Source organism: Lycium barbarum, chromosome 7 (assembly GCF_019175385.1).
Source record: "Lycium barbarum isolate Lr01 chromosome 7, ASM1917538v2, whole genome shotgun sequence".
Classification (NCBI taxonomy): domain Eukaryota; kingdom Viridiplantae; phylum Streptophyta; class Magnoliopsida; order Solanales; family Solanaceae; genus Lycium; species Lycium barbarum.
In genome coordinates, this window is record NC_083343.1 from 7,183,817 (window position 1) to 7,208,985 (window position 25,169).

At 38.5% G+C, this 25,169-nt stretch overlaps 1 protein-coding gene and 1 long non-coding RNA gene across 2 annotated transcripts; one reads left to right on the forward strand and one right to left on the reverse strand.

Moving 5' to 3' along the window:
* Nucleotides 1–5,942: 5,942 nt before the first annotated feature.
* LOC132601223 (uncharacterized) lies at nt 5,943–8,943 on the reverse strand. Its single transcript, XM_060314328.1, has 4 exons — nt 8,721–8,943; nt 7,278–7,960; nt 6,727–7,151; nt 5,943–6,450 (listed from the first exon to the last, which is right to left on the reverse strand). The coding sequence occupies exons 1-4, from the start codon at nt 8,941–8,943 to the stop codon at nt 5,943–5,945; spliced, it is 1,839 nt and encodes a 612-aa protein (XP_060170311.1).
* A 2,805-nt stretch (nt 8,944–11,748) lies between these two features.
* On the forward strand, nt 11,749–12,582 carry LOC132602100 (uncharacterized). Its single transcript, XR_009567595.1, has 2 exons — nt 11,749–11,864; nt 12,277–12,582. It is a non-coding gene; the product is annotated as an uncharacterized LOC132602100 (long non-coding RNA).
* The last annotated feature ends 12,587 nt before the right edge of the window (nt 12,583–25,169 follow it).

The window sequence follows — 25,169 nt, forward strand, 5'->3', positions numbered from 1 at the left end:
AGTGGAAAATTTGGAAAAAAATAGAGTAACTATACACCAAAAAGAAAAAAAAAATTGCATACGATGTTCATTCTGAGTGTTAATAGATTACCATTTAGCTTATTTTGTGCCTTCTACTTTGGGTTGGAGCATGATTAAAAGCGGGCAATTCACAACAAAGCTCTTATTTTGGGGTGGTCTTTAATTTTTTCCCATCAACATGAAAGTATTTAACTTTTGTCCTTCGCTTAAAACCTCAGGGTTCCGGATTCGAATCCCTGCTCAAGCGAAAATTTTAAAAAAAATTCGCTAGGCAGAGATTGCCTACAAACTCTGCCCCAACTGTGTCCCATCGGGCATAATTTGCCTGCAAACTTTGCCTTAAGGTAGAGTTTTGTAGGCAAAATTCTGAGCAAACTCTACCTTAAGGTAGAATTCTGCCTTAAGACAGAATTTTACCTTCATTTTTTTGCCCGGATTGCCCTTCATTTGGTGTGGTCTTTAATTTTTGCCCTTCAAATTGGTGGTTTTTAAGTTTTGCCCTTCGCCTAATACCCGGAAGTTGTGGGTTCGAACCCCAGCTCAGTAAAAAAAAAAAAATTGCAAGGCGGAATTCTGGCCCTGCAATTCTGCCTTAAGGTTGCCTTGCGAATCCAAACTCTACCTTGGGAATTTTTTAAAGATTTTTGACTGAGTGAGGGTTCGAACCCGAAACCAAGTAATTTTTAGTGAAGGGCAAAAGTTAAAGACCACCCCCAGCAAAGGGCAATCCTGCAAATTGTCCTTTTACCTTCAGGCAGAGGGCAGAATTTCGCAGGCAAAACTTTGCCTTGCGAATTCAAGTTCTACCTGGCGAAATTTTTTAAAATCTTTTACTGAGCGGGGGTTAGAACCCAGAACCTAGGATTTTTAGGCAAAGGACAAGAATTAAAGACCATCAATTTGAAGGCAAAATTTAAAGACCAGTGCATTTGAAGGTCACTCCGCAAAAAACAATAATATTAAAATCAACTTTATCCTAATTCCTAGCCTAGGCCCAATAGTTTCTTCAAGAACAGAGACAACTAGGTTTGTCAAGGTTGAATGAACGACTAAACAGTAGCCCAGGCCTATGCAAGTGAAAACACCCAACTAAGCAAGCTATTTCTCCCACATCGGCTACTTAATGTTACACCCCGTACCTCCGTACCTCGGAGAAGCACTGGTTAAATTTGAATGTAAGTATGTCGAGTTATGACTAGGTAAAACAACTTTGGAGTATGAGGAATGAGGCATTATTAAGTATATTGTTTAAATAATGGATGATTATGATCTTGTAAGTCGTAATCGGGAAAGAGTATTTTGAAACACAAGAATATGGTCATTATCATGTATAATAAATGATAAATATCATGGATAGAGAGTTTCGGAATATTTCGAGATCGAGCAAATTGAAGAAAATAAGTTCGACGAAAATTTGAGAAATGCTGGAAAGATTTTTAGTCAACTTTGGAGGGGTATATCTCCATGTATATTTGGAGTTTTAAGGTGTTTCAAAATCCTAAAATGAAGTTCGTCGAGTCTAGTTTGTAATGCAACAAACCTCTTGTTGATAGGACCTCGGAGTAGAGAATTATAGACGTTACAAACTGAACTGTCGCGCAGAAACAGCACGCTACAGTACTGTAGCTACAGTACCCGACCCAACTTATTATAAAAGGGGTCAAAACCCCATTTTTCATCATCCAAAATGCTCTGAAATTTCCAGAAAATTCTGCACAAAAAGGGGGCTTAAATCTCTCATAAAATTGAGAATTTTGAGTGAAATTTGAAGCTACGAAGTACTAATCGAAGTCCGGGCAACGCATAGTCACAAATATGATTTCATTTTGGAGTTGGAGGAGCTTGGGAGCAAGTGAAAAAAATTTAAGATTTTGTTACTTTGGTAAATATAGGTATGAATCATTAAATTTCTTTCTTTATCAACATGGATTAAGGAATAATTGCAAGAATTGAGTTATAGTTGTTGTGTTGATGTTATTGATTTATGGATTGAGGGTTGAAGAGAAATTTGGATGAAAATACATATATTTATCTTGTAGGATGTTGGGGATGTTATTATTGATGTTGTTAGTATTAATTTCAACTTCTTTACGGAAATAAAGATTATTAAATAGTCGTATTACAAGTGGGTTAGTTAACAAATTTAGGAAACATCGTGAGGGATGTTTTAGGAAGTATATTGGTATGGAAATGATTGTATCGATGCTGGTATTGTTATTGTTGTGTTGGTTGTTGAATTGAGAATTCGAGCTGGGCATATAAACAGGGGAGATGCTGCCCGAATTTCGACAGAATTTAGAAGGATTTTAATTAAAGTCTTGAGACAAGTGCCTGATGACGAGCCTAACAATATTATGAATGGTTCTATATGTAGATCACGAGGCTACGAATGGCCTTAAGTGAATTGTAAGACATGAAGTGAGTTGGAAGTCGAGAAATTATCTTCCAGGTATGTTAAGGCTAGTCCCCTTCTTTCTAAAGGCATGATCTTTCCGTTATAAATCTCTGTGTCATATCCCTAATATCATTGATCCCGCAAATGCTAGAAGCCTGTGAATTTCGTGATCCTTAGGAGGTTCTTGAAGTCATAAAGGCATGAGTCTTTTCCTACCAAACTATGTATGAATCCCATAAAACTTTTCATTTCCAAGAACGTTAGAAATTCATGATTCTTAAAGTTTTTATGATGGCAAAGGCGAATAATTCCTTATGATAACCATGATGATGATTTTGAGAGATTTATTTATCCAAACTCCAAGGCATACGGATTTCATGTTATTATGAGATAATTTTTCATTCATAGAGATTTCTATGTACATGAGCTTACATTATTATGATGACTATGATGAGAACGATTTTATGTTCAAATGTTTCAAGTTTACGATTTCAATGACGATATGAGAATGTCGAGCTATTTATTGATTTCTCAATCTATTCATGGATGGTGACTTTGTTTCTAAATCTTCCAAAGTATATGAATTGATGCCTTATGAGATTTACGATCCTATTCCATGTTTTCTCTTAATTCTATTCTTCATCGATAGTCTCACCTTAAAATAATTGTTCCTTCAAGGTGAGACAAAGCGACAATGATTATCCATAATATAATCGGAGGCTACCGACCTTACGTCACTCCGATACAGTTGTGGCTTCTGATTGGGCTCTTATGCATGCTTTATATATATATATGTATGTATGTATTTTCTCACACCGCGCCGCGCTATAGTCGGCCGGGCAGACACGTAGATGTGCACACCACTGCAGTGGGCATGTTATGATATTGCCCCGGACGCGGGAGGCCTGGACGTAGGCTAACGATGATAACGCCGAGCCTTAATGGCCGGGCATGATATTATTTATGACACCGCGCCTTAATGGCCGGGCATGTTACTATATCTATGTATAAAAAAAAAATTAAAAGGTTAAGCATACATGACATCCGCCCTACGAGGCACTCAGATGTTCAGGTTACCTCTCTTATTCCTTGTTACTTTCATGTTTATGTTATGTTGTTATTCATGCCTTACATACTCAGTACATTATTCGTACTGACGCCCCTTCTTGTGGGCGCTGCGTTTCATGCCACGCAGGTGCATACAGATGAGTAGAAGACATTGCTAGAAGATGTTCCAGCGGGATTGACGAGCTCTATTTCTTTCCGGAGTGTTGCCGAGTCAGAGTATCCATGTCATGGTATAATGATTTATGTTAGAAACTTTGCAGACAGAGTCACGTATATAAGCCGATGTATTCATTATGCATCACTTTACAGATTTATGTGATTACTAATTTTGTTTGATTCGAGAAAGATGAAAAAGAATGTTTTTGTTAAAAGCTTTCCCTATGCATTTCAGTTCATGACTTAAGGATTATGAGTATAACGAGATCCAGCGGGTTCGCTCGGCTCTAAGTAAGGGTCGGGTGCCCATCATGCCCTATCGGGATTGGGGTGTGACACTTAAATACTTTGGTTCTCTTAATCTAGTGGAACATTAAAAATTAAAATGAAAAAATGGTCAACAATAACTCCATCGACGATATCTTAAAGATATTTTGTAATTTAAAGCAATGTAATTAATTTTCTTATTTTATGACATTATGATTGTTGTATCTTAACTTTAAAACCAAAGATTATATTAGCAAATGCTTATCCTACTTCAATTCGGAAAAAATTAAGAAATAAAAATATCTCGTATTTTATTTGGAAAAAGAATTTAATTGTCATCTAAATGATTTCTAATGATGGGGTTACTATGATCTTATTTATATGACCTATGTTATCAGTTAAGAAAGTACACGAGGTAGTTTCATTTTAATTGATAAAATGAGATTAAGAAGAAAAAAATTACTTCTCACTTTCTTATTAGTTAAGGACATTTTAAAAGAAAAGAAACAAGAATACATTTCTTTAAAAATATATTTTTATCACACATATGTGTTTTAAAAGAAAAGAAACAATATGTCTATTAGGAAAAGTGCATTTTTGACCCAATTTCTTTTTTGGTCAAAATTGAAAGATTGTATTTCAACCAAAGTGATCTTTGTACAACCACCTGCTTGCTTTGGACTATGAAGCAGGATCTCATTAACAAAAACTAACCTATACAATTTATACTACAAACTCTGAAAGTGCCTACATGGCCAGTAACTCAGATGTCTAAGTGGGATAACTATTCAGCATATCTAATTCAGTTTTCCATGTACAAAATCATTGCCCTGCAATGTGAACTTGCAAGGCAATCTCTCTAAGTATAGCAATTCTATCCCTAGACTTCTTGTGAAATCTTTTGTTGTTCCTTTCCATCCAAATGTGGTAGGTTGCAGCTGCAAACAAAAATCCATGTATAGATTTTCTAGGGCTTCTGCCCTTGATCATTGAAGTCATCCACTTGACCTCATCATCTCGGTGCTCAATTTGTCTGCTAATTCCCAACCAATTTAACAAACTATGCCAAATATATTGAGAGTAAGGACAACAGAATAGTAAATGACTGAGTGTTTCATCTTCATCTGAGCTGCACAATACACATGCCATGGGGACTTGAATACCCCATTGTTGTAACCTGTCGACTGTGCTGAGTCTCCTTTGAATTTCCATCCATAGAATAAATAGGTTCCTACGAATACAACCTTGATTCATTACGAGTGTTTTCCAGGGTACTTTTGGGTATTGAGGGAGGAGAGAGAGGTATGCTTTTTTGATGTGGAACTGAGGATCTGTAGCACAGTTTTGCAAAAAGAAGGCATTGCTCTGGTTCCACTATTCTGTTGCCTGAAAATGTTTCCTCTCTAACCAACTAGCATGTTTAGCTGTGTCCATGGTTGAGATATCATTGTGTTTTATATACTAAGTATGCACCCAAATCACCCAGAGCGTCTCCTTTTTATTTTCCAGAGCCCATAGTAGGTTAATAATTGCAGCCTTGTTCCAGAGGGCAAAGTGTATCATATTGAATCCTCCAGTTGATCGCGGTTGACATAGAGTTTCACAGGCAATTGGAGCTCTAGTAGCATTCTCCTTAGTGCCATGCCATTAGTAAATTCCTGCAAACTCTAGTAACCAGTTTGATAATATTTTTTGGAATTAGAAAAACTTAAGACCAACAGGTTTGGATCTCAAATAACACACTTTTAATCAGTTGCAATCTCTCTGCATAAGAAAGAAAGTTAGAGGTCCAGCACTTAAGTCTTGCAACCATTTTGTCCACCAAAAGCATACACTGGCTAATATTGAGCTTCCTGGCAGATAATGGTACTCCTAGGGATTTAAATGGTAGCTGTCCGAGAGAAAAGTGCATATCAGAAAGTAGTTGGTCTCTAAGTTCTGTTGATATCCCTGCAACATATAATGAACTCTTCTCCATATTTGCTTGAAGGCCAGAAATAGTAGAGAAGTGTTTAAAACATTTCATCAGCAAGTGTCAAGAACTCTGGTCAGCTCTGCAGTATAATAATAGATCATCTACAAAACATATATGCAATAGGTCCAACCGTTCACACTTAGGGTGGAAGTTGAAATTTGGGTTCAATTTGAGCTGTTTCAGTGTCATGTTCAAGTATTCCATGGCCAATACAGATAAGCAAGGTGACATAGGATCACCCTGCCTTAGGCCTTTCTTTGCTGGAAATCTAGGGGTGAGACTGCCATTGCGGAGCAAAGAGTCACTTACAGTGGTGAAACACTCCATAATTAAACATACCAGCTTGTGAGGCATCCCAAACTCAGTAAGCACCATCCTGAGAAATGGCCATTCAATGGAGTCATAGGCTTTATTTATGTCTATCTTGATCATACACCTTGGAGAGACAGACTTCCAAGAATATCCTTTTATCAATTCATGAGCAATTATGACATTATCCAAAATGTTTCTACCTTCAATGAAAGCAGATTGTGAAGGCCCTACTAAATAGTAAACTACCAGTTTCAGCCTGTTTGTTAAGATCTTGGAGAAAATTTTATACAGTATGGAGCAGCAGGCTATGGATCTATACTCTTTCACATAGTTTGGATTTGTAGCTTTGGGTATTAAGGTAATAGTACTACAGTTGACTTCCCTCAATAACTTACTAGTATGAAAAAAATTCAAGCATTGCTTTAATTACTTCCTCACCTATTAAAGCCCAGAAGAATTTAAAGAACTCGGCAAGGTAACCATCAAAACCTGGTGGTTTATCTGCAGGTAGGGAGAATACTACTGATTTCACCTCTCACTTGTCACTGGCTGCAAAAATGCTTGCTGTTGAAGTATATTGAGGCAAGGTCCATCCATAATTATATTTACATTCAGTGTAGGCAGTTCAGTTGTAGCTTCATCTAACAACTTAGTAAAGAATACTACAAATTCTTGTTGCGATAGTTCTAGATTAGTGATTTTAATCTGTTGATCATTGCAGATAGAAGATATTCTGCTTTTTGCCTGTCTGTACTTGAGGTGAGCATCAAAGTACTTTGTGTTTGAATCTCCTTGTGCTATCCATGCTGCTCTAGACTTCTGCCTCGACATTGCTTCTTGTATGGTTTCCCATTTTTCCAGCAACAACAGAGTGATTTTCTCCTCTTCTATCAACTGGGGATCGAAATAATCATTATTGAGTCCTTCTTGGATAGTTCTAAGTGTATCTTTAAGTTTCTAAATTTTATCAGAAGTTGAGGATTCTCTGTGCATCCCCTTAGTAGCTATTTCAATCAGTTTCAACTTCCTTATGACTGCATACATACTATACCCCAGAATGTGTTGACCCCATATGTTCTATACTGCTTGCTGGTATTCCTTTTGATTAATCAATGATGTAATTAATCTAAAAGGTTTGTTGCATCTTTTTCTTGTCACCTCAGTATTCACTAATATTGCAGAATGATCAGAACAGTCGGGTAATAAGTACTCAGCTTTAAGATCAATGTAATTGTACATCCAATCAAGGTTCCCAAAAATACAATCTATGAGGCTATAGATTCTCTTATTTGCTCCCTTTTTGTTGAACCAGCTATGTTGACATCTAGTCTTTTCAACTTGTCCCACCCCAATATTTGTAACACATTGTTGAAAATCTATTGTTTCTAATATGTGGATAAGAGCACCATTGATTATATTATCCATACCAAGCATTGTATTAAAATATCCAAGTATCAACCAGGGTCCAATCATACCACTATTTATTCCCCTCAGCTGATCCCACAATGGGTATCTGTTAGAAACAGTGTGCAACCCATATATAAAGGTGATGTGGCTCTGGAAGGTTGAGTGTTTGTCTTGCACAAGACAGTAAACAAATTGTGTAGCTGAAGAGAGCACCATGACTGCTACATTCATAGTCTTCCATCCAACATATATCCTCCCATTTGGTGCAAAGGAGTAATTAGGAGCAAATTCCCAATCTCTGCCAAACTTTTGTTTTACTCTGCTTGCTTTATTTTGTTTGACTCTAGTCTCCAAGCAACCTACTAGGTCAACATTATTCCTATGCAAAAAAGAAATTAATCCCTTATGTTTGGAGGCTTTATTTAACCTCCTGATATTCCATGAGCAGAAAATCATTAGGGGTTGATGATGCTAGTACTTGCCCCTTTATCTATTAATGGGTTGCCCATCCTGGTCATATATTTTGAAGGGGCTCGTATGGGATCATGTCATTGATATCTGCAGCTGAAGCTTTGGATAGTGAGGCCTGATCCTTACCATGGTATACTACCAGTATACTACCACTTGTTTTCCATTATTAGGCATAGGAGCTTGGTTATAGTTCCCATGTAACACAACATTAATTTGACCAGTAGTAGGAAGTGAAGTTGCAATTTGCCTTGTCTTGTTACCAGCAATGGGAGTTTTTTTTTTTTTTTTGCTTGGTTGGTCCGCCCATTTGGTTGTTGTGGTGCATTGCCCATATGAGGAGATTTCCCTCCTTATTGGCATCTTCTGTACGCGACATCCAATCCTTCTTTGTCCTCCTATTCTGCTTTGGCCCTGGCTCAGGTTTAGCTTTTGCTCGACACACCTCAGTAGTATGCGCAAACCGATTGCAATCTTGGCAGAACTTAGGTATCCATTCATAATCTATGTCCTACTCCCATATACTCCCGTTCTCTCCTTCAATTTGTAGCATATCTGGTAGTGGTTGGGTAAGATCCATCTCAATTAAGATTCGTGTATAAGAAATTCTTTCACATTAGGCTGTAATCTTATCTGTGCATAAAGGCTTACCAAGATAACTGGCAACCCGTCCTAAATTCTCATCATCCCAAAAGTAAAGTGACAACCTAGGAAACATAATCCATAACAGTAAAATACGCATTGGTTGATTATGGATATTGAAATCAGGGCTCCAATTCTTAAGAACAAATGGTCTTCTATTAAATGTATAGGATCCTTCTTCTAGTATTCTCTTTATCCTCAACAGAGCTAAATTTAAACACAAAGTAGCCATCGTCATGTAACACTCCATAGACGAATCGAAGCATCTCTTTGAAAGTTGGGGCACCTCCGATAACATACCCTATCAATGCGCATTCCCATTTTTCACTCTCCACTTTTAGTTTAGCAAGATTAGGTTTCACTACTTTGATACCGTCCTTAATAGTGGGAGGATAGTATTGTAGCTTCAGTCCGACAATTTCCTCGCCGTTGTAGTATCTACAGCTGTTGGCGGAGGTGTTGGTTCAATTGGGGGGTAGGGGTTTTGGTGGTACGTGGATTGGCGCAGGGATTGGAAACGGGGTTACCCGATTTTGGAGAACTGTTGGTGCACTCCCCATGCCTGTAACCATTGGAACAATTGTCGAGCAACCAACTATTGAGGGATACCCGATTCAGGTGTAACCATTCTCACTGGTTCTTTGATGGGTTAGGGTTCATTTGGTGGAGTTAATTCCTTCATGGGTGGAGGTGGAATAGGTTCAGCTTCTTTTGGGAGTGCTCGAGAGTCAAGAGGAGGCCGTTTCCGGCGAGCCATGGCAGCGGGCGTACGTTAACAACCTCGCTTAAACGTGCGCCTGCAGAGAAACCAACCCCTTTAATCTTTTAGGCTCTCTTTGACCCAATTAAGTAACAATAACGGCATTTTTGTTCAATTTCGCATAGTTTATGGGTAGTTTTGGAACAAACTATGAACGGATGATATTTTTGTTCAATTTCACATAATTTAAGGATATTTTTTACCCTTTTCCGTAAATTATATACTCCCTCCGTTTCAATTTATATGAACTCATTTGACTGGGCATGACATTTAAAAAAGAGAGAAGACTTTTGAAACTTGTGGTTCAAAATAAGCCTTAAAAATTTGTGTGACTGTAAATCATTCATAAAGTGAATTTATTTCCAAATTAGGAAAGGCGTCATTCATTTTGACACGGACTAAAAAGAAAATAGGTTCAAATAAATTGAAACAGAGGGAGTAATAATTATACATTGATTTATTGGTAGGATTGTTTGTTGCCAGATCGCTTAATAAAATCAAATTTTCCGCGATTTAAGCTAATGACAGACATGGGATTCCTTTCTTTTCTCGTTAAAATAACTTGCTACCAAAGTTTTATCGCTATATTTATTATTTATGGCTAAACAAAGTAAGCTATACTATTGGCAAGGCTAGTTATGTTTTCCTCCCGATTTTTTGGAAACTAAAATATTGCACGATTTGCCTTTAAATGGGCTGGTCTTCGATTCTTACCCTTCAAATGGACTGGTCTTTATTTTTGGGACAATTTGCACGATTACCATCTTTGGGGTGGTCTTTAATTTTTGTCCGTCGCCTAAAATATTTCGAGATTCTGGGTTCGAATCCCGGTTTAGTCATAAAATTATAAAAAAAATCAACGGGCAAAGCTTCACGGAAAGACTGCCTAGCCTGCCGGATACAGCAGACTTTTCCTTAAAGGCAGACTTTTAATTATGCCTTAAGCTACCGCATAAGACAGACTTTAGTTATGCCTTAAGGCGAACTCTGCTCATAAAGCAGACTTTTTGCAGCGCCTTGTCTTGTGATTTTTTTTTACTGAGCAGAGGTTCGAACCCAGAACCTCGGGGTATTTTTGGCCACATTTTTAAGCGGAAGGCAAAAATTAAAAACCAACAATTTGAGGGGAAAAAATTAAAGACCAGTGCCTTTGAAGGACAATCCACGCAAAAAATTGTTATTTTTGTCCTTTAGCAATCGAACTTAAGCTTAGTGGGGCATATGTTCTTTCTTTCATTTTTTTTCATTTTTTTTTTTTTTGCACGGATTGCCCTTCAAAGGCGCTGGTCTTTAATTTTTTTCCCTTCGCTTAAAAAAGAGTCCGAAAATATCCCAAGGTTCTAGGTTCGAACCCCTGCTCAGTCAAAAAAAAAAAAATCGCTAGGCAAGGTTTTGCGAAACTTCTCTGCCTTAAGGCAAAGGTTTGCCTTGTGAAATTTTGCAAGGCAGGTTTTTTTTTTTCAACTTTACAAGGCAAAAGTTATAAGGCCTAACTTTTGCCCCAAGGCCTAATTTTGCTAAGAAAACTCTGCCTTGCGAAAATTTTTTTGACTAAGCCGGGATTCGAACCTCAAGGTATTTAGGCAGAGGACAAAAATTGAAGACCAGCAATTTGAGGGGAAAAAATTAAAGACCTCCCCCGAATAAAGGCAATCGTGCAAATTGCCCAAGTTCTTTAAGGCCGCGGAGCATAACTTGTGGGATATTATGATATGAATAATATAAATTATGCCCCGCCAAAAATTTATTTATTATGAGGGACAAAAATTAAAGACCAACACAAATTAGGGACATAAGTGCCAATGACCTGTTGGAAATAGTCTAAGGAGGTTGACTACAAAATTTGTAGTGAGCAATGTGTTACACACTTTTATACAAGGTTGACATTATTTATATTTGTCTATAAATACTATATAGTAATGTATAAAGGTTTATAAATATTGTCACAAAAAATATTAGATATGCGGATATAGCTGAAATTATGGCTATGTGAGTGCAAAGTGTTGTGTTTTTTTTTTTTAAAGGAATGTGAAAAATGGAAGAATCTCATTATATAGTAACAATATCTAGATAATTAAAGGGATGAAATCTCATTATATAGTAAGAAAATCAACTATCTAGATTACTAAAGAGAAAGTCATTATATAGTAACAATATCCATAATTAAAGGGATGAAACCTTGTTATATGGTATGAAAATTCACTATCTAGATAATTAAAGAGAGAGTCATTAAATAGTAGTGAATCATTAACACTATATAAGCTAAGCATGGTGTCTCATCCTTTTCATTATCAAAAATACCTTTTGAATAGATAACAAAAAAAAGATGGAACATTCTTCGCCTTTGTTTAAAGTTGTATTTCTTCTGGTGTTGTTTTTCATGGGCAATGCAGGTACCATCTCTTTTGTTGTTAGGCTTTTACTTACAAATCAAGAATGATTAGCAAAACAAATTTGTTAAGAAAGTGTCATAATTTCTAATTCATTGGCTAGAACTTCTTTTTAATATGGGCTTGCGGTTCAAATCTTAATGAATAATTGTTTTTGGTAGCCATAGAGTGTTTCGTCCTTAGATGAGTCTTGCTCAATGCGAATATAAATTAGTCAAATCAGTAAATTCCGAATATCAGATTGTTAAATCGAAAAAAGATCTTTTATGAATCATCTATATCAATTCCACTCTATTTAAAAGATTCTCCATGTTACGATCTTATTTACTGAACCATCAGCTTACTGCAACTATCCTTTATTTATTTTATTTTATTCTTACTTCTATTTTTTTCCTTTTCTTTTTGGGTGTGATAGAGGCAGCAATTTGTCAAGATTTAAGCAAGACATTCAAGGGACCATGTGTAGAACCGCCACCTGCTGAAAAGTGTACAACTGCTTGCAAAAATGAGAGTTATCAATACGGAACGTGCGATAAAAGCCAATGCTATTGCGTAAAGCCATGTCCTCCCAGTTATAAGCCTTCATAAATAAATATTTGTTTTTCTTACTTTTCAATATTATTAAATATTTATGAGGCTTAACTAAATAGACCTACTTAGCCTCTGACATAATGTATCCTTGATGATCAATTATAAAATATTGTTGAGAATTTTGATACTATGTTCATCCTCTTTTGTTACATCATTGTGGTGTCCGAGTCAATTTTCGTGTATCTCGCCCAATTTTATTAACTTTAATTTTATTCTACCTCTTTATCTTTCTGATAATTTTATTTCCAACGAAAGAAGAAAAAAAATGTGCATGATCGCGATTACTTATGGACCCCTCGTGTTTGAGTACTATCGATAGCAACAACCCTGACTTAGATGCATAGACTTAATTTATTATTATAATTTAATAAGTTACTTTGATTACTGTATCACAAAATTGTTAATAGCTCTACACATTTATGATTGCTTATTTAAAACTATTATGTCATCATACATATTATCAGCTTAAGTTTCTTGCTTATCCAATTAAATCACAAAAAAAAAAAAAAAAAATTATGTCCGGTCAAGTCAACGCATCCGAGCCGTCAAAAGGGAACATAAATCAAGAACATTATCTTCGTCAGGTAACATATGAATATATTGCGTGTTGTTAAACTACATTTTGGTTCCCCATTCTCTTTCCAACAAAAGTAGGAATTGTGGGTGATCAGCCCAAACGTTAAAAAACTTGAAAGGCACTTTAATGTTTTGATTACCATTTTGCATTCACAATATCATAGGGGCATGGTCTGAAATAAACGACTCTTCATACATCGTAACAACTTGCCCCATTTGCATTTTCCCAAGGCTCTGTCTATTCAAGAAATCTATGATGGATTGTGTGCTATAGGGGACGCCAAAGCCCCGGGGGTGGATGGTTATAATGCATTGTTTTTCAATAAGGGATGGAAAGTAATCAAAAAAGAAGTCTGTGAAGCTGTCAAAGATTTCTTCAACAGGGATTTGACCTATAAAGCAATTAATTATATTGCTATCACTTTGATTCCTAAGGTGCCTAATCCAGATACAATAAAGGAGTTTTGACCTATAGCTTGTTGCATAATATTGTACAAAATGATAGCTAAAGTACTAGCTTCCACAATCCAAAAAATTATAGCTTCTGTTATTAGCAATACTCAAGCAAGGTTTATTCCGAGTAAAAGGTTCTCTGATAATGTGATATTGGCTCATGAATTGGTGAAAACCGATTCAAGAAAAAATGTGTCTCCCAGGTGTATGATAAAAGTGGATCTCCAAAAAGCGACGACTCTGTTGAGTGGATTTATATTGAGCAAGTGATGGAAGATTTGGGGTTCCCAGCAAGGTTTGTCTATTGGGTTAGGGAATGTGTAAAAATAGTGAGTTAGTCCATTGTGATAAATGGAATTACAACTGAACCTTTTCAGGCTGCAAAAGGGTTGAGACAAGGTGACCCAATGTCCCCGTTTCTCTTTGCAATTGCGATGGAGTATCTTAGCAGACACCTAACTGATCCCAGTTCAAAGAAAGAATTTAAACATTACCTAAAATGTTCAAAGCTGAAAATTATACATCTCAGTTTTGCGGATGATTTACTACTTTTTTCTAGAGGTGATCCTAAAGCAGTGGGGCTTCTACATGATAGATTTGTACTCTTCACCAAAACTTCAGGGCTTCAAGCCAAAATGGCAAAGAGTAGTGCTTATTTTGGAGGTGTAGATATTTCTATCAGGACAATAATCTTGCAATAGTTAGGTTATTCTCAGATATCTACCGTTTAGATACTTGGGGATTCCATTGGCATCCAAGCAACTATCTCTAGTTCACTGGTAAATTTTAATTGAAAAGGTTGTTTCAAAGTTTTCCTCTTGGACAGCCAAAACTTTATCTTATGCAGGTAGGGCACAACTTATAAAAACAGTGTTTTTTGGAGTTCAATCATACTGGGCTCAAATTTTTATGCTAACAGCTAAGGTGCTCAAAACCATCAAAGCCTACTGTCGAAGTTATATCTGGTCCGGGGCTAATATGATCAGTAAAAGAGCCCTGATCTCATGGGAAAGAATGTGTCTACAGCTGGCTGCTGGGGGATTCAAGCTCACTAATCCCAAAATCTGGAATAAGGCTACCATTGCTAAAGTCTATGGGAATTTGGAGCATAAAGAAGACAAATTGTGGATACAATAGATTCAGTCTTACTACATCAAGGGACGACAAGTGAAGGACATTCCTATACCACAACAAGCAAGTTGGACGGTAAGGAAAATAATCGAATCTAGAGGTTGCTTGAGTCAAATCCAAGGCGTCCCAAAGGGAGCTAGGAGCTGGATTAGGCATATTTATTTACAGCAGCTTGGGGTGCATCAAAGGGTGGAATAGAGTTTCCTGCTAGTCACTAACGAAGCATGACAAAAGGCCATATTCACCCTTTGGGTGTTACTACGTGGAAACTTAAATACTGCCGATAAGCTTGTCAAATTGTGATGCAATATCAATCTCGCATGTGGATGTGCCAACAACAAGATGAAGATGTGCCAACAACAAGATGAATCTAAGGAGCACTTGTTTTGGGATTATCCTTATGCTGGCATATTATGGGACAGACTTATCCGATGGATTCAGAACAGAGATGCACGATAGAGTGACTGGGATCAGCATCAACAGTGGCTGCTATGAAATGCCAAAGGAAGAAGACCCCAAGCCAGACTTCTTATTTTGATCTATGCAGAATTCAACTATGCTATTTGGAATGAAATGAACACGAGAATTTTTGAGGTACAAGAATGAAATGTAGAGAGCTTAGCGAGAGAAATTGCATGTATCTGTAATATTCGAGCAACGGTAGGGGTGAGGGCCATATTAGAAAAGCTTTATTTTTAGATACTTAGTCTAAGGAGGATGTCAACAAATTTGAAGTCATTTGGCGGAGATTTGGTTAGGCTTGTTGGAAATAGTCTAAGGGGGTTATCTACAAAACTTGAAGTCATTTGGTGGAGAGTTGGACTGGTTTTGAACAAGACTTGCAATTGAAAATAGCAGAGAAAGAGAAAATCCTCTCTGTAGATAGCGATGCGTTTTACACTTTTATACAAGGGGCTGCTCAAGTGGTAAACACCCGCCAACTCGAATCCTAAGGTTGTGGGTTTGAGTCACTGATAAGTTGTGGATTTTAGGGTTTTTCCATCCACTAGTACTTATGCTTTTTTAGGAGTCTTTTCGAGTATTTTTCTATATTTCTATTAGGTTGTTATGTGTTTTCAGGTTTTGTGAGTCAAGGGCACAAAGGAACAAAATGGTATAAAAAGAAGGAAAACAGCTGAATATGAGATCACTATGCGGCACCGCAAGTGCGAATTGCGGCCGCATACTAAGGACAGAGAATTTCCAGAGAGGTTGTCAAAATGCAGCAGTATGCAACGTGTATGCGGTACCGCAAACTCAGTTATGCTGCCACATATTCCACCTCAGAACAACTAGTGAGTGGAGCAAAATGCACAAGTTCGCGAAGAACATGCGGCACCGCAAACTCAACTTGCGGCAGCATGAAGAAGTTCGACGAACGGAGGATGTAGCCAGTATGCGGTCGCATACTCCTGTTGCGACCGCATTCTCTATCCGCAAGTCATCATTTAATGCGAAACGTGAACTTTTCGTCCTCCTTCTATAAATCCTCCTTCTATAAATACTAATTGTAGGTTTTTGTGAACATTCATTGAATATTCCTTAGACAGACTTTATTGTGTCTTTTAGCATAAAGAACATTGAATATTGGTTGTTGTGGCTATACAGAAGATTCTTTCACTTTTTGTCGTCTTCTTCCATTAATCATTGTAAGTTTTATGAATATTCTCTTTACTGTTGTTTTGTATTTTGTATTTAATGAAGATGAGTAGCTAAACCATTTAACTAAGGTTGTGGGACCTAATGTGTTAGTTATGTGATTGGGTTTCATATTCAAACTCTATTTTATATGTTAAAGATGTTTTCTATTAACTCTTCAAGCTTTAATGTCTTTTAATGGTTGCAAACATTATTTGTGCGTAAATACTCACATTTTGCTTGAAAAAGAGAGTGTAAGTTAGGAAAAGAGTTAATAGCAATAATTTGGGGTTCTTACACCCATCTAATAACTTGAGCTAAGAATAGGAAAGCTATTTGAGACTAAATGGGTCTTCTCATGTGTAACATTCTAAGGCTTAGAAAAGCTTAGTGATGAAATTTACTAATTTGATTGGAAGACTTTTAATAAGAATTAAGTAACCCATGGTCTATTACATCTATGCATATAAATAAGTTGATTTGACACTCAAGCGCATTATGTTCCATTGGAACCACAACCTTAGTCCATTTTACCAATAGTTACATTTTATAACAACAAAGCGTTGAATTAATGATCAACCTCAAAACCAATCATTATTATATTCTCCTTTCCCTTGAAATATAGACTAATAGTCAAGCGTTACACTTAGAAAGTATATTTCTTCATTGTATTCTCTGTGGGATTCGACCCCAACCTTGTTGGGTTATGTATTTAACAACGACCGCTTACTCCTAATATTAAAGGTGTAATTTGGGCGTATCAGTCTCCAAGGAAGAAAAATGGGGAGTTTCTGGGGAGTGGTAAAAAAAAATAGAGAATGGTACCTAGTATAAACTAGAGAATGTAAAAAATTGCTTCACCTTATGTCGATTTCAACAATATCCAGAAATAAGGATGAAATCTCATTAAATAGTAACAATACTCAGGTAATTAAAGGGATAAAATCTCAGTAAACCCCTTCTCTCAATTTACGCGGTAATGTTCGGTTTTCAAGAGTCAAATCTTTAATTTTGAAGGTGAATTCGGACATATTTTTAAGTTTTTTAAAATAAAATTTTCATATTTGAAAAACTACATAAAAAGTACTAAAATTTACAATAGTTAACAATTCAAAATACCATGTCTACAATTTGAAGTCATTTGAATTTGGTTAGACTTTTTGGAAATGAAAAAATTGCACGATTTTCCCTTTAAATGGGTTGGCCTTTAATTTTTATCCTTCAATGGTTGATCTTTATTTTTGGCTTTAAAATCGATCTCATGCCTAGTGGGGCAAACGTTTTTTAAGGGCACGGGACATAACTTGTGGAATTTTATGATGTGAAAATATAAATTTATTCTCGGCGAAAAGGTTACTTCTTATGAGGGGCAAAAATTAAAGACCAACACAAATTAGGACGTAAGTGCCAATGACCCATTGGAAATAGTCTAAGTAGGTTGACTATAAAATTTGTAGTGAGCGACGTGTTACAAACTTTTATAGAAGGTCGACATTATGTATATATGTCCATAAATACTATATAGTAATGTATAAAGGTGTATAAATATTGTCACAAAAAATATTAGATGTGCGGATATAACTGAAATTATGGCTGTGTGAGAGCAAAGTGTTGCATTAGGCTGTATATTTTTTTGGTTTTTTTTTAAAAAGGAAAGTGAACAATGGAAGAATCTCATTATATAGTAACAATATCTAGATAATTAAATGGAAGAAATCTCATTAGATAGTAAGAAAATCAACTATCTAGATAACTAAAGAGAAATTCATTAAATAGTAACAATTAATATCAACAATTAAAGGGATGAAATCTCATTATATAGTAAGAAAATTCACTATCTAGATAATTAAAGAGAAAGTAATTAAATAGTTATGAATCATTAACACTATATAAGATAAGCATGGTATCTCATCCTTTTCATTATCAAAAATACCTTTTGAATTATTGAATAGATAACAAAAATGACGGAACATTCTTCGCCTTTGTTTAAAGTTGTGTTTCTTCTGGTGTTGTTTTTCATGGGCAATGCAGGTATCTCTTTTGTTGTTAGGCTTTTACTTACAAATCAAGAATGATTAGCAAAAAAAATTTGTTAAGAAGTCTCAAAATTTCTAATTCGTTGAACTTCTTTTTTATATGGGCTTGCAGTTCAAATCTGAATAATTGCTTTTGGTAGCTATATAGCGTTTCCTCATTAAATGAGTCTTACTCGATGCGAATATAAATTAGTCAAATAGTAAATTCCTAATACCAGATTGTTAAATCGAAAAAAAGATCTTTTATGGATCATCTACATCAATTCCATTCTATTTAAAAGATTATGTATGTTACAATCTTATTTAATGAACCGTCAGCTTACTGCAACTATCCTTCATTTATTTCTTTAATTCTGACTTCTATTTTTCTTTTTCTTTTTGGGTATGACAGGGGCAGCAATGTGTCAAGATTTAAGCAAGACATTCAAGGGACCATGTGTAGAACCGTGTTAGACCCCCAAGTTCGGACTTAGACGCATGCGGGCGAGGGCAGTGTCAAGGGCTTGTACATTTCCCCTTGACATAGGCCTATGTGGGTGTTGGAAGCAATGTGCATGGTTGCATGCCGATGGCATGGTGTGCAGCTAAGTCAAGGTGCTTAGGTGTTGGCAAAGCAGCTTGACGAATGTCAGTGGCACGGACAGGCGCATGGCACCAGACGGGCATGCATGCAGGCAGTAAGTTGGCACCGGCAGACATGGGCTGGCTGGGGCCAAGGCAGATGGGAAAGGCAAAGGGTTGGCACGGTGTTGGCATGACATTGGCAAGAAGATGGGCGATAAATATTCTAAGTGTTGGGCGAAGCTAGGAGGCGAAAATCAGGCTAAGGCACGCGTGAGACACATGAGCGAGGCAGGTGCACGGCACATGAGCGAGGCATGCGCGCGGCACATGCGTCGATTACGCAGCGTGCGCGTCATGTGCGACGGTTAAGGCCGGTTTCTGAAGGCTTTGCCCACATGGGCGAAATGTTAGGCTTAGAATGTACGCCATGATCCCCAATTTAACTGCTGGCATATGCCATGCATGCCCCTCCCCTTGTAACTGCTTGTAACTACCCCTTGCAGATTTGTAAAGTAGACAGAATTTGGCTAAGGTATGGATCAGTTTTGTAAGCCTCCAAATTCGTGAGTCCTTTTGTATATCTGAGAGATAATAAAAAGGTTAGGCGTTGCGCGTAAATGGTGTGTGTTCCTTTCATTGTGTTTGACCCGAAATTAAATCTAAGTGTCAAAAGTGAGTGTGTGTATGAAGGTTGAAGTTGGTTGTGACGCTAACTGTCGAGCAGTGGTGACGCTGAAAAAAATCACCCCTGTTTCAACTGGTATCAGAGCGTGGCTATTTTATGGCATGATGGCTGGCGGAAGTAGTACGTACAATGAACTGAGGGACAGAGTGGCTGCCCTGGAGGCGCTGGAGGGAATGGCTGAAAACGCTGATGATGTGACGTCTATAATCAGTCATATTCATGGCTTGAACATGGAACTTGCTCAGTTTCGTGAGACTATGACAATAAGAACAACGGGATATGATGAATTTCGTGAAGAAGCCTTGGTTCAGATCAAGGATCTGAAAAAGGCAAACGAAACTCTGAACTTAGAAGTGGTAGTGCTGCGGAGGGCAATGGCTGGTTCTAACGCAGGCCATGAGGCAGAACGTTCCAAGGTAAAGATCCCTGAACCTAAAGCCTTTACTGGTTCAAGATCTGCGAAGGAATTGGAAAATTTTCTGTGGGATATGGAACAGTACTTCACAACTGCCTGTATTGCTGAAAATGACAAGTGAAGTATCACCACTATGTACTTGACTGGTGATGCGAAATTGTGGTGGAGGACTAGGGATGCAGACGATATGAGTGCTGGCAGGCCAAGGATCGATACTTGGGCCAAATTGAAGAAGGAAATGCGTGACCAGTTCCTTCCTAGCAATGCATCTTGGATTGCTAGGGATCGCTTGAAAAGATTGAGGCAAACAGGTTCTGTTCGTGAATATATCAAGGAATTTACTTCTTTGATGTTAGACATCCAAAATATGTCGGATGAGGACAAGTTACACAACTTCATTTCTGGGATGCAAGTATAGGCCCAAAACGAACTTAGGAGACAGAACGTGAAAGATCTCCCAAGTGCAATTGCAGCGGCAGATTCGTTGGTAGATTTTTGCTCAACACGTGTTCCATCTGAAATTCCTACTTCTTCTAAGTCCAAGAAAAATACTGAAAAGAAGGGGGAGTGAAAGAATGAAGGGCGGAAAGAAGGTGCTGACAAGGGAAAGGCTGGTGCGGACGTTGGAATTCAAAGAACTGGAAAAATTCAGCAAGTGACAAAGGTTGCTGGACTTGTGGAGGGTCTCACTTGGCCAAGAATTGTCCAAATCGTGAAAGGGTGAATGCTATGCTTGCGGGGAATATAGGTGCAAACGAGGAAGGTGGTGTAGTTGCTGATTTGGCAAACCCACTTGGTTTACTCTTGAACAATCAAATTTCATTAGTGAACACGGTGGGGGAGTCGTCTACAAATTTTCATTCTTCGTTGCTGCACATTGAGATGAAGGTTGATGATAAAGTGTTAGTGGAAATGGTGGATACTGGAGCTACTCACAATTTTATTAATGTCAAATTTGCTGCAAGATTCGGACTTAGATTGACAAAGAGCCCGAATTATATGAAAACTGTGAACCAGGTGGCCCAACTGATTGAAGGTATGGCATATGACGTGAAGGTACTTGCGGGACCTTGGGCTGGAAAACACAATTTGATGGTGATTCCGTTGGGAGATTTCGATATGATACTTGGAATCGATTTCTTGAGGAAGAACTACTTCGTTCTAATGCCCCACTTGGACGGAGTTATGGTGATGCAAGAAAATATGGCAGGGTTCATAAAGGTTGTTCATCCATATGGAGAGGCAGAAAAATTGAAGAAGTACAAGAGCCCCATTATTTCTGCTATTTCTGTTGAGAAAGGCTTAAAGAAAGGTGAAGAAACTCTCATTGCTGCTTTGGTTGAGATAAAACCTTATGTGAAGGTAGAGGTGCCTGATTGTATGGCACAGGTTTTGGGGGAATTTAAAGATGTTATGCCACCTGAACTCCCCAAAACGTTGCCACCAAGGGGGGATATTGATCATAAGATTGAGTTGTTGTCGGGTTCTGTTGCTCCCGCACAAGCTCCTTATCGTATGGCTCCTAAGGAATTGGTTGAATTGCTGAAACAATTGAATGAGTTGCTAGATGTGGGTCTGATTCAGCCCTCAAAGGCTCTGTATGGTGCACCTGTTTTATTCCAAAGGAAACGGGATGGGTCGATGAGAATGTGTGTGGACTATCGGGCGCTGAACAAGTATCTTGTTCCATTGGTGCAGGACCTCATGGACAGGTTGTGCAAGGCAAGTTGGTTCACTAAGCTAGACCTCAAGTCTGGATATTGGCAAGTAAGGATGGCAGAGGGTGATGAGTCAAAAACAACCTGCGTAACTAGATATGGCTCATATGAATTTCTTGTAATGCCCCCGGCTACTTTCTGTAATTTGATGAACAATGTTTTATTTGAGTACCTAGATGATTTTGTTGTGGTGTACTTAGATGACATTGTAATCTATAGCTGCTCGTTGGAAGAACATGTAAGCCATTTGAAAATGGTACTGTCTCGGTTGCGGGAGTACAAGTTTTATGTCAAGATGGAGAAATGCGAGTTTGCTCAACAAAAATCAAGTTTCTTGGGCACTTGGTCAGCCAGAACCAAGTGAGAATGGACCCAAAGAAGGTGCAGGCTATTGTTGATTGGCAGGCGCCGCGGAGTGTGAAGGACTTGAGGTCATTCCTTGGGTTGGCAAACTATTATCGCAAGTTCATTGCAGGGTATTCAAAGAAGGCTGTTGTTTTGACTGATTTGCTGAAAAAGAACGTGATGTGGGCATGGACTGAAAAATGTGATGGTGTATTCAACTTATTGAAGGAGGCCATTGCTTCTGAACCCATACTAAGGCTGCCTGATTTCGAATTGCCCTTTGAAGTACATACTAATGCCTCTGACAAGGCTGTGGGAGGCGTGTTGGTGCAAGAAGGTCACCCCGTGGCCTTTGAAAGTAGAAAGTTGAATGAAGCGGAACAACGATACTCTACTCATGAAAAAGAGATGGTTGTTGTGGTACATTGCTTGCAGACTTGGCGTGTATATCTGCTAGGGACAAAGTTTGTGGTGCGGACGGACAACATTGCTAATACATACTTCAAAACACAACGCAAGCTAAGTCCCAAGCAAGCCAGTTGGCAAGAATTCTTGGCTGAATATGACTTCATGTGGGAGCATAAGCCGGGAAAACACAACTAGGTTGCTGATGCTTTGAATAGAAAAGAGGTATTCGCTGCTATATATTCAATTTCTCTATTGGAGTCTGATTTTATTGATAAGATTAGACTGTGTGCTGCAAATGATTCATTGTACACTAAGTTAATGAGTCAAGTCAAAGAGGGGACAGTGCGGAGGTATTGGATCGAGGATGATCCGCTCTATTTCAAAGGGGGGAGAATCGTGGTACCTCAAGGTGGTGGATTGCGTAAAGAACTAATGAAAGAGGAGCATGACACTACTTGGGCTGGACATCCGGGTGTTGAACGAATGTTGGCATTGCTGTCTAGGGTGTATTTCTCGCCAAAGATGGAAGATGATGTTGAAGCTTATGTGAAAACTTATCTGGTTTGTCAACTAGATAAAACTGAGCGCAAGAAGGAAACGGGTTTGCTGCAGCCTCTTCCTATTCCTGAAAGGCCTTAGATGTCTGTTTCGATGGACTTTATTGGTGGGTTCCCGAAGGTAAACGGCATGGCATCAGTCATGGTGGTAGTGGATAGGTTCTCAAAGTATGCTGTTTTTATTGCTGCCCCAGTTGTGTGTTCGTCGGATGTTGCTGCAGATTTGTTTTACAAAAATGTGGTTAAGTTCTTTGGTATGCCAGCTGATATCATCAGTGATAGGGATACTCAGTTCACGGGTCAGTTCTGGACTGCTTTGTTTAATATGATGGGAACTGATTTGAAGTTCTCTACGGTGAACCATCCTCAAACTGATGGGAAAACTGAAAGAATTAATCATTTGTTGGAGGAATATCTGAGGCACTTTGTGACAGCAAGTTAGCGGAATTGGGTGGACTTATTGGACAGTACACAATTTTTCTATAATTTGCACAAGTCGTCGGCCACGGAGATGAGCCCGTCTGAGTTAGTCCTAGGCAGACAGCCTATGACTCCACTTGATGTTGCTAAGCAGAAGACTCAAGGGAAATGCCCTGCTGCCTATCGTTATGTCAGGGACAAGCAGGAAGTGCTTGCAGAAGCGCAAGACAGTTTGCACAAGGCCCAGAAACGGATGAAAAAGTATGCAGACCAGCGTAGAAGAGCGTTGAAATTTAATGTTGGTGATAGGGTGTTGCTCAAGCTTACTCCCCAAATCTAGAAATAGATTACAAGTAAGTTTAGGCACCGCGGTTTAATCCCAAAGTATGATGGGCCATTTGAAGTAGCTCAAAAGGTTGGTGAAGTTGCTTATAGGTTGAAACTGCCTGAAAGGTTGAAATTACACCCAACCTTCCATGTAAGTTTTCTGAAGCCTTATTATGAAGATGCTGATGATCCGAATAGGAATCAGTCAAAGAGAGCACCGAATGTGGTGCGCACACACTTAGATGGTGAAATTGAAAAGATATTGGATCACCGGGTACTTGGTGTCAAGAAGAATAGGCGGACAGAATTTCTGATTCAGTGGAAGGGTAAGCAAGAAGCTGATGCTACTTGGGAAAAGACTAAGTCACTTTGGCAGTTCGACAAGCAATTGGAAGACTACCTGAAAACAGCCTCGACGAGGACGTTGATTTCAACTGGTGGGGTGGTTTATTAGACCCCCAAGTTCGGACTTAGACGCATGCGGGCGAGGGCAGTGTCAAGGGCTTGTACATTGCCCCTTGACATAGGCCTATGTGGGTGTTGGAAGCAATGTGTGGGGTTGCATGCCGATGGCATGGTGTGCAGCTAAGTCAAGGTGCTTGGGTGTTGGAAAAGCAGCTTGACGAATATTAGTGGCACGGACAGGCGCATGGCACCAGACGGGCATGCGTGCAGGCAGTAGGTTGGCACCGGCAGACATGGGCATTGACATGGGCTAGCTGGGGCCAAGGCAGATGGGAAAGGCAAAGGGTTGGCACGGTGTTGGCATGGCATTGGCATGAAGATGGGCGAAAAATATTCTAAGTGTTGGGCGAAGCTAGGAGGCGAAAATCAGGCTAAGGCACGCGCGAGGCACATGAGCGAGGCATGCGCGCGGCACATGCGTCGGTTACGCAGCGTGCGCAGCATGTGTGACGGTTAAGGCCGGTTTCTGAAGGCTTTGCCCACATGGGAGAAATGTTAGGCTTAGAATGTATGCCATGATCCCCAATGTAACTGCTGGCACATGCCATGCACGCCCCTCCCCTTGTAACTGCTTGTAACTGCCCCTGGCAGATTTGTAAAGTAGACAGAATTTGGCTAAGGCATGAATTAGTTTTGTAAGCCTCCAAATTCGTGAGTCCTTTTGTATATCTGAGAGATAATAAAAAGGTTGGGCGTTGCCCGTAAATGGTGTGTGTTCCTTTCATTGTGTTTGACCCGAAATTAAATCTAAGTGTTAAAAGTGAGTGTGTGTGCGAAGGCTGAAGTTGGCTGTGACGCTGACTGCCGAGTAGTGGTGACGCTAAAAAAAATCACCCCTGTTTCAAACCGCCACCTGCTGAAAAGTGTACGGCTGCTTGCAAAAATGAGGGTTATCAATATGAAACGTGCGATAAAAGCCAATGCTATTGCGTAAAGCCATGTCCTCCCAGTTATAAACTCTCATAAATCAATATTTGTT

Coding starts and splice junctions, on each gene's coding strand:
- LOC132601223 (XM_060314328.1), bottom strand. CDS start 8,943: ATGGCTACTTTGTGTTTAAATTTAGCTCTGTTGAGGATAAAGAGAATA. Junction 7,961..8,720: donor ACGGGTTGCCAGTTATCTTG/GTAAGCCTTTAT, acceptor TTGACCTAGTAG/GTTGCTTGGAGACTAGAGTC. Junction 7,152..7,277: donor AAAAGGAATACCAGCAAGCA/GTATAGAACATA, acceptor GATAAAATTTAG/AAACTTAAAGATACACTTAG.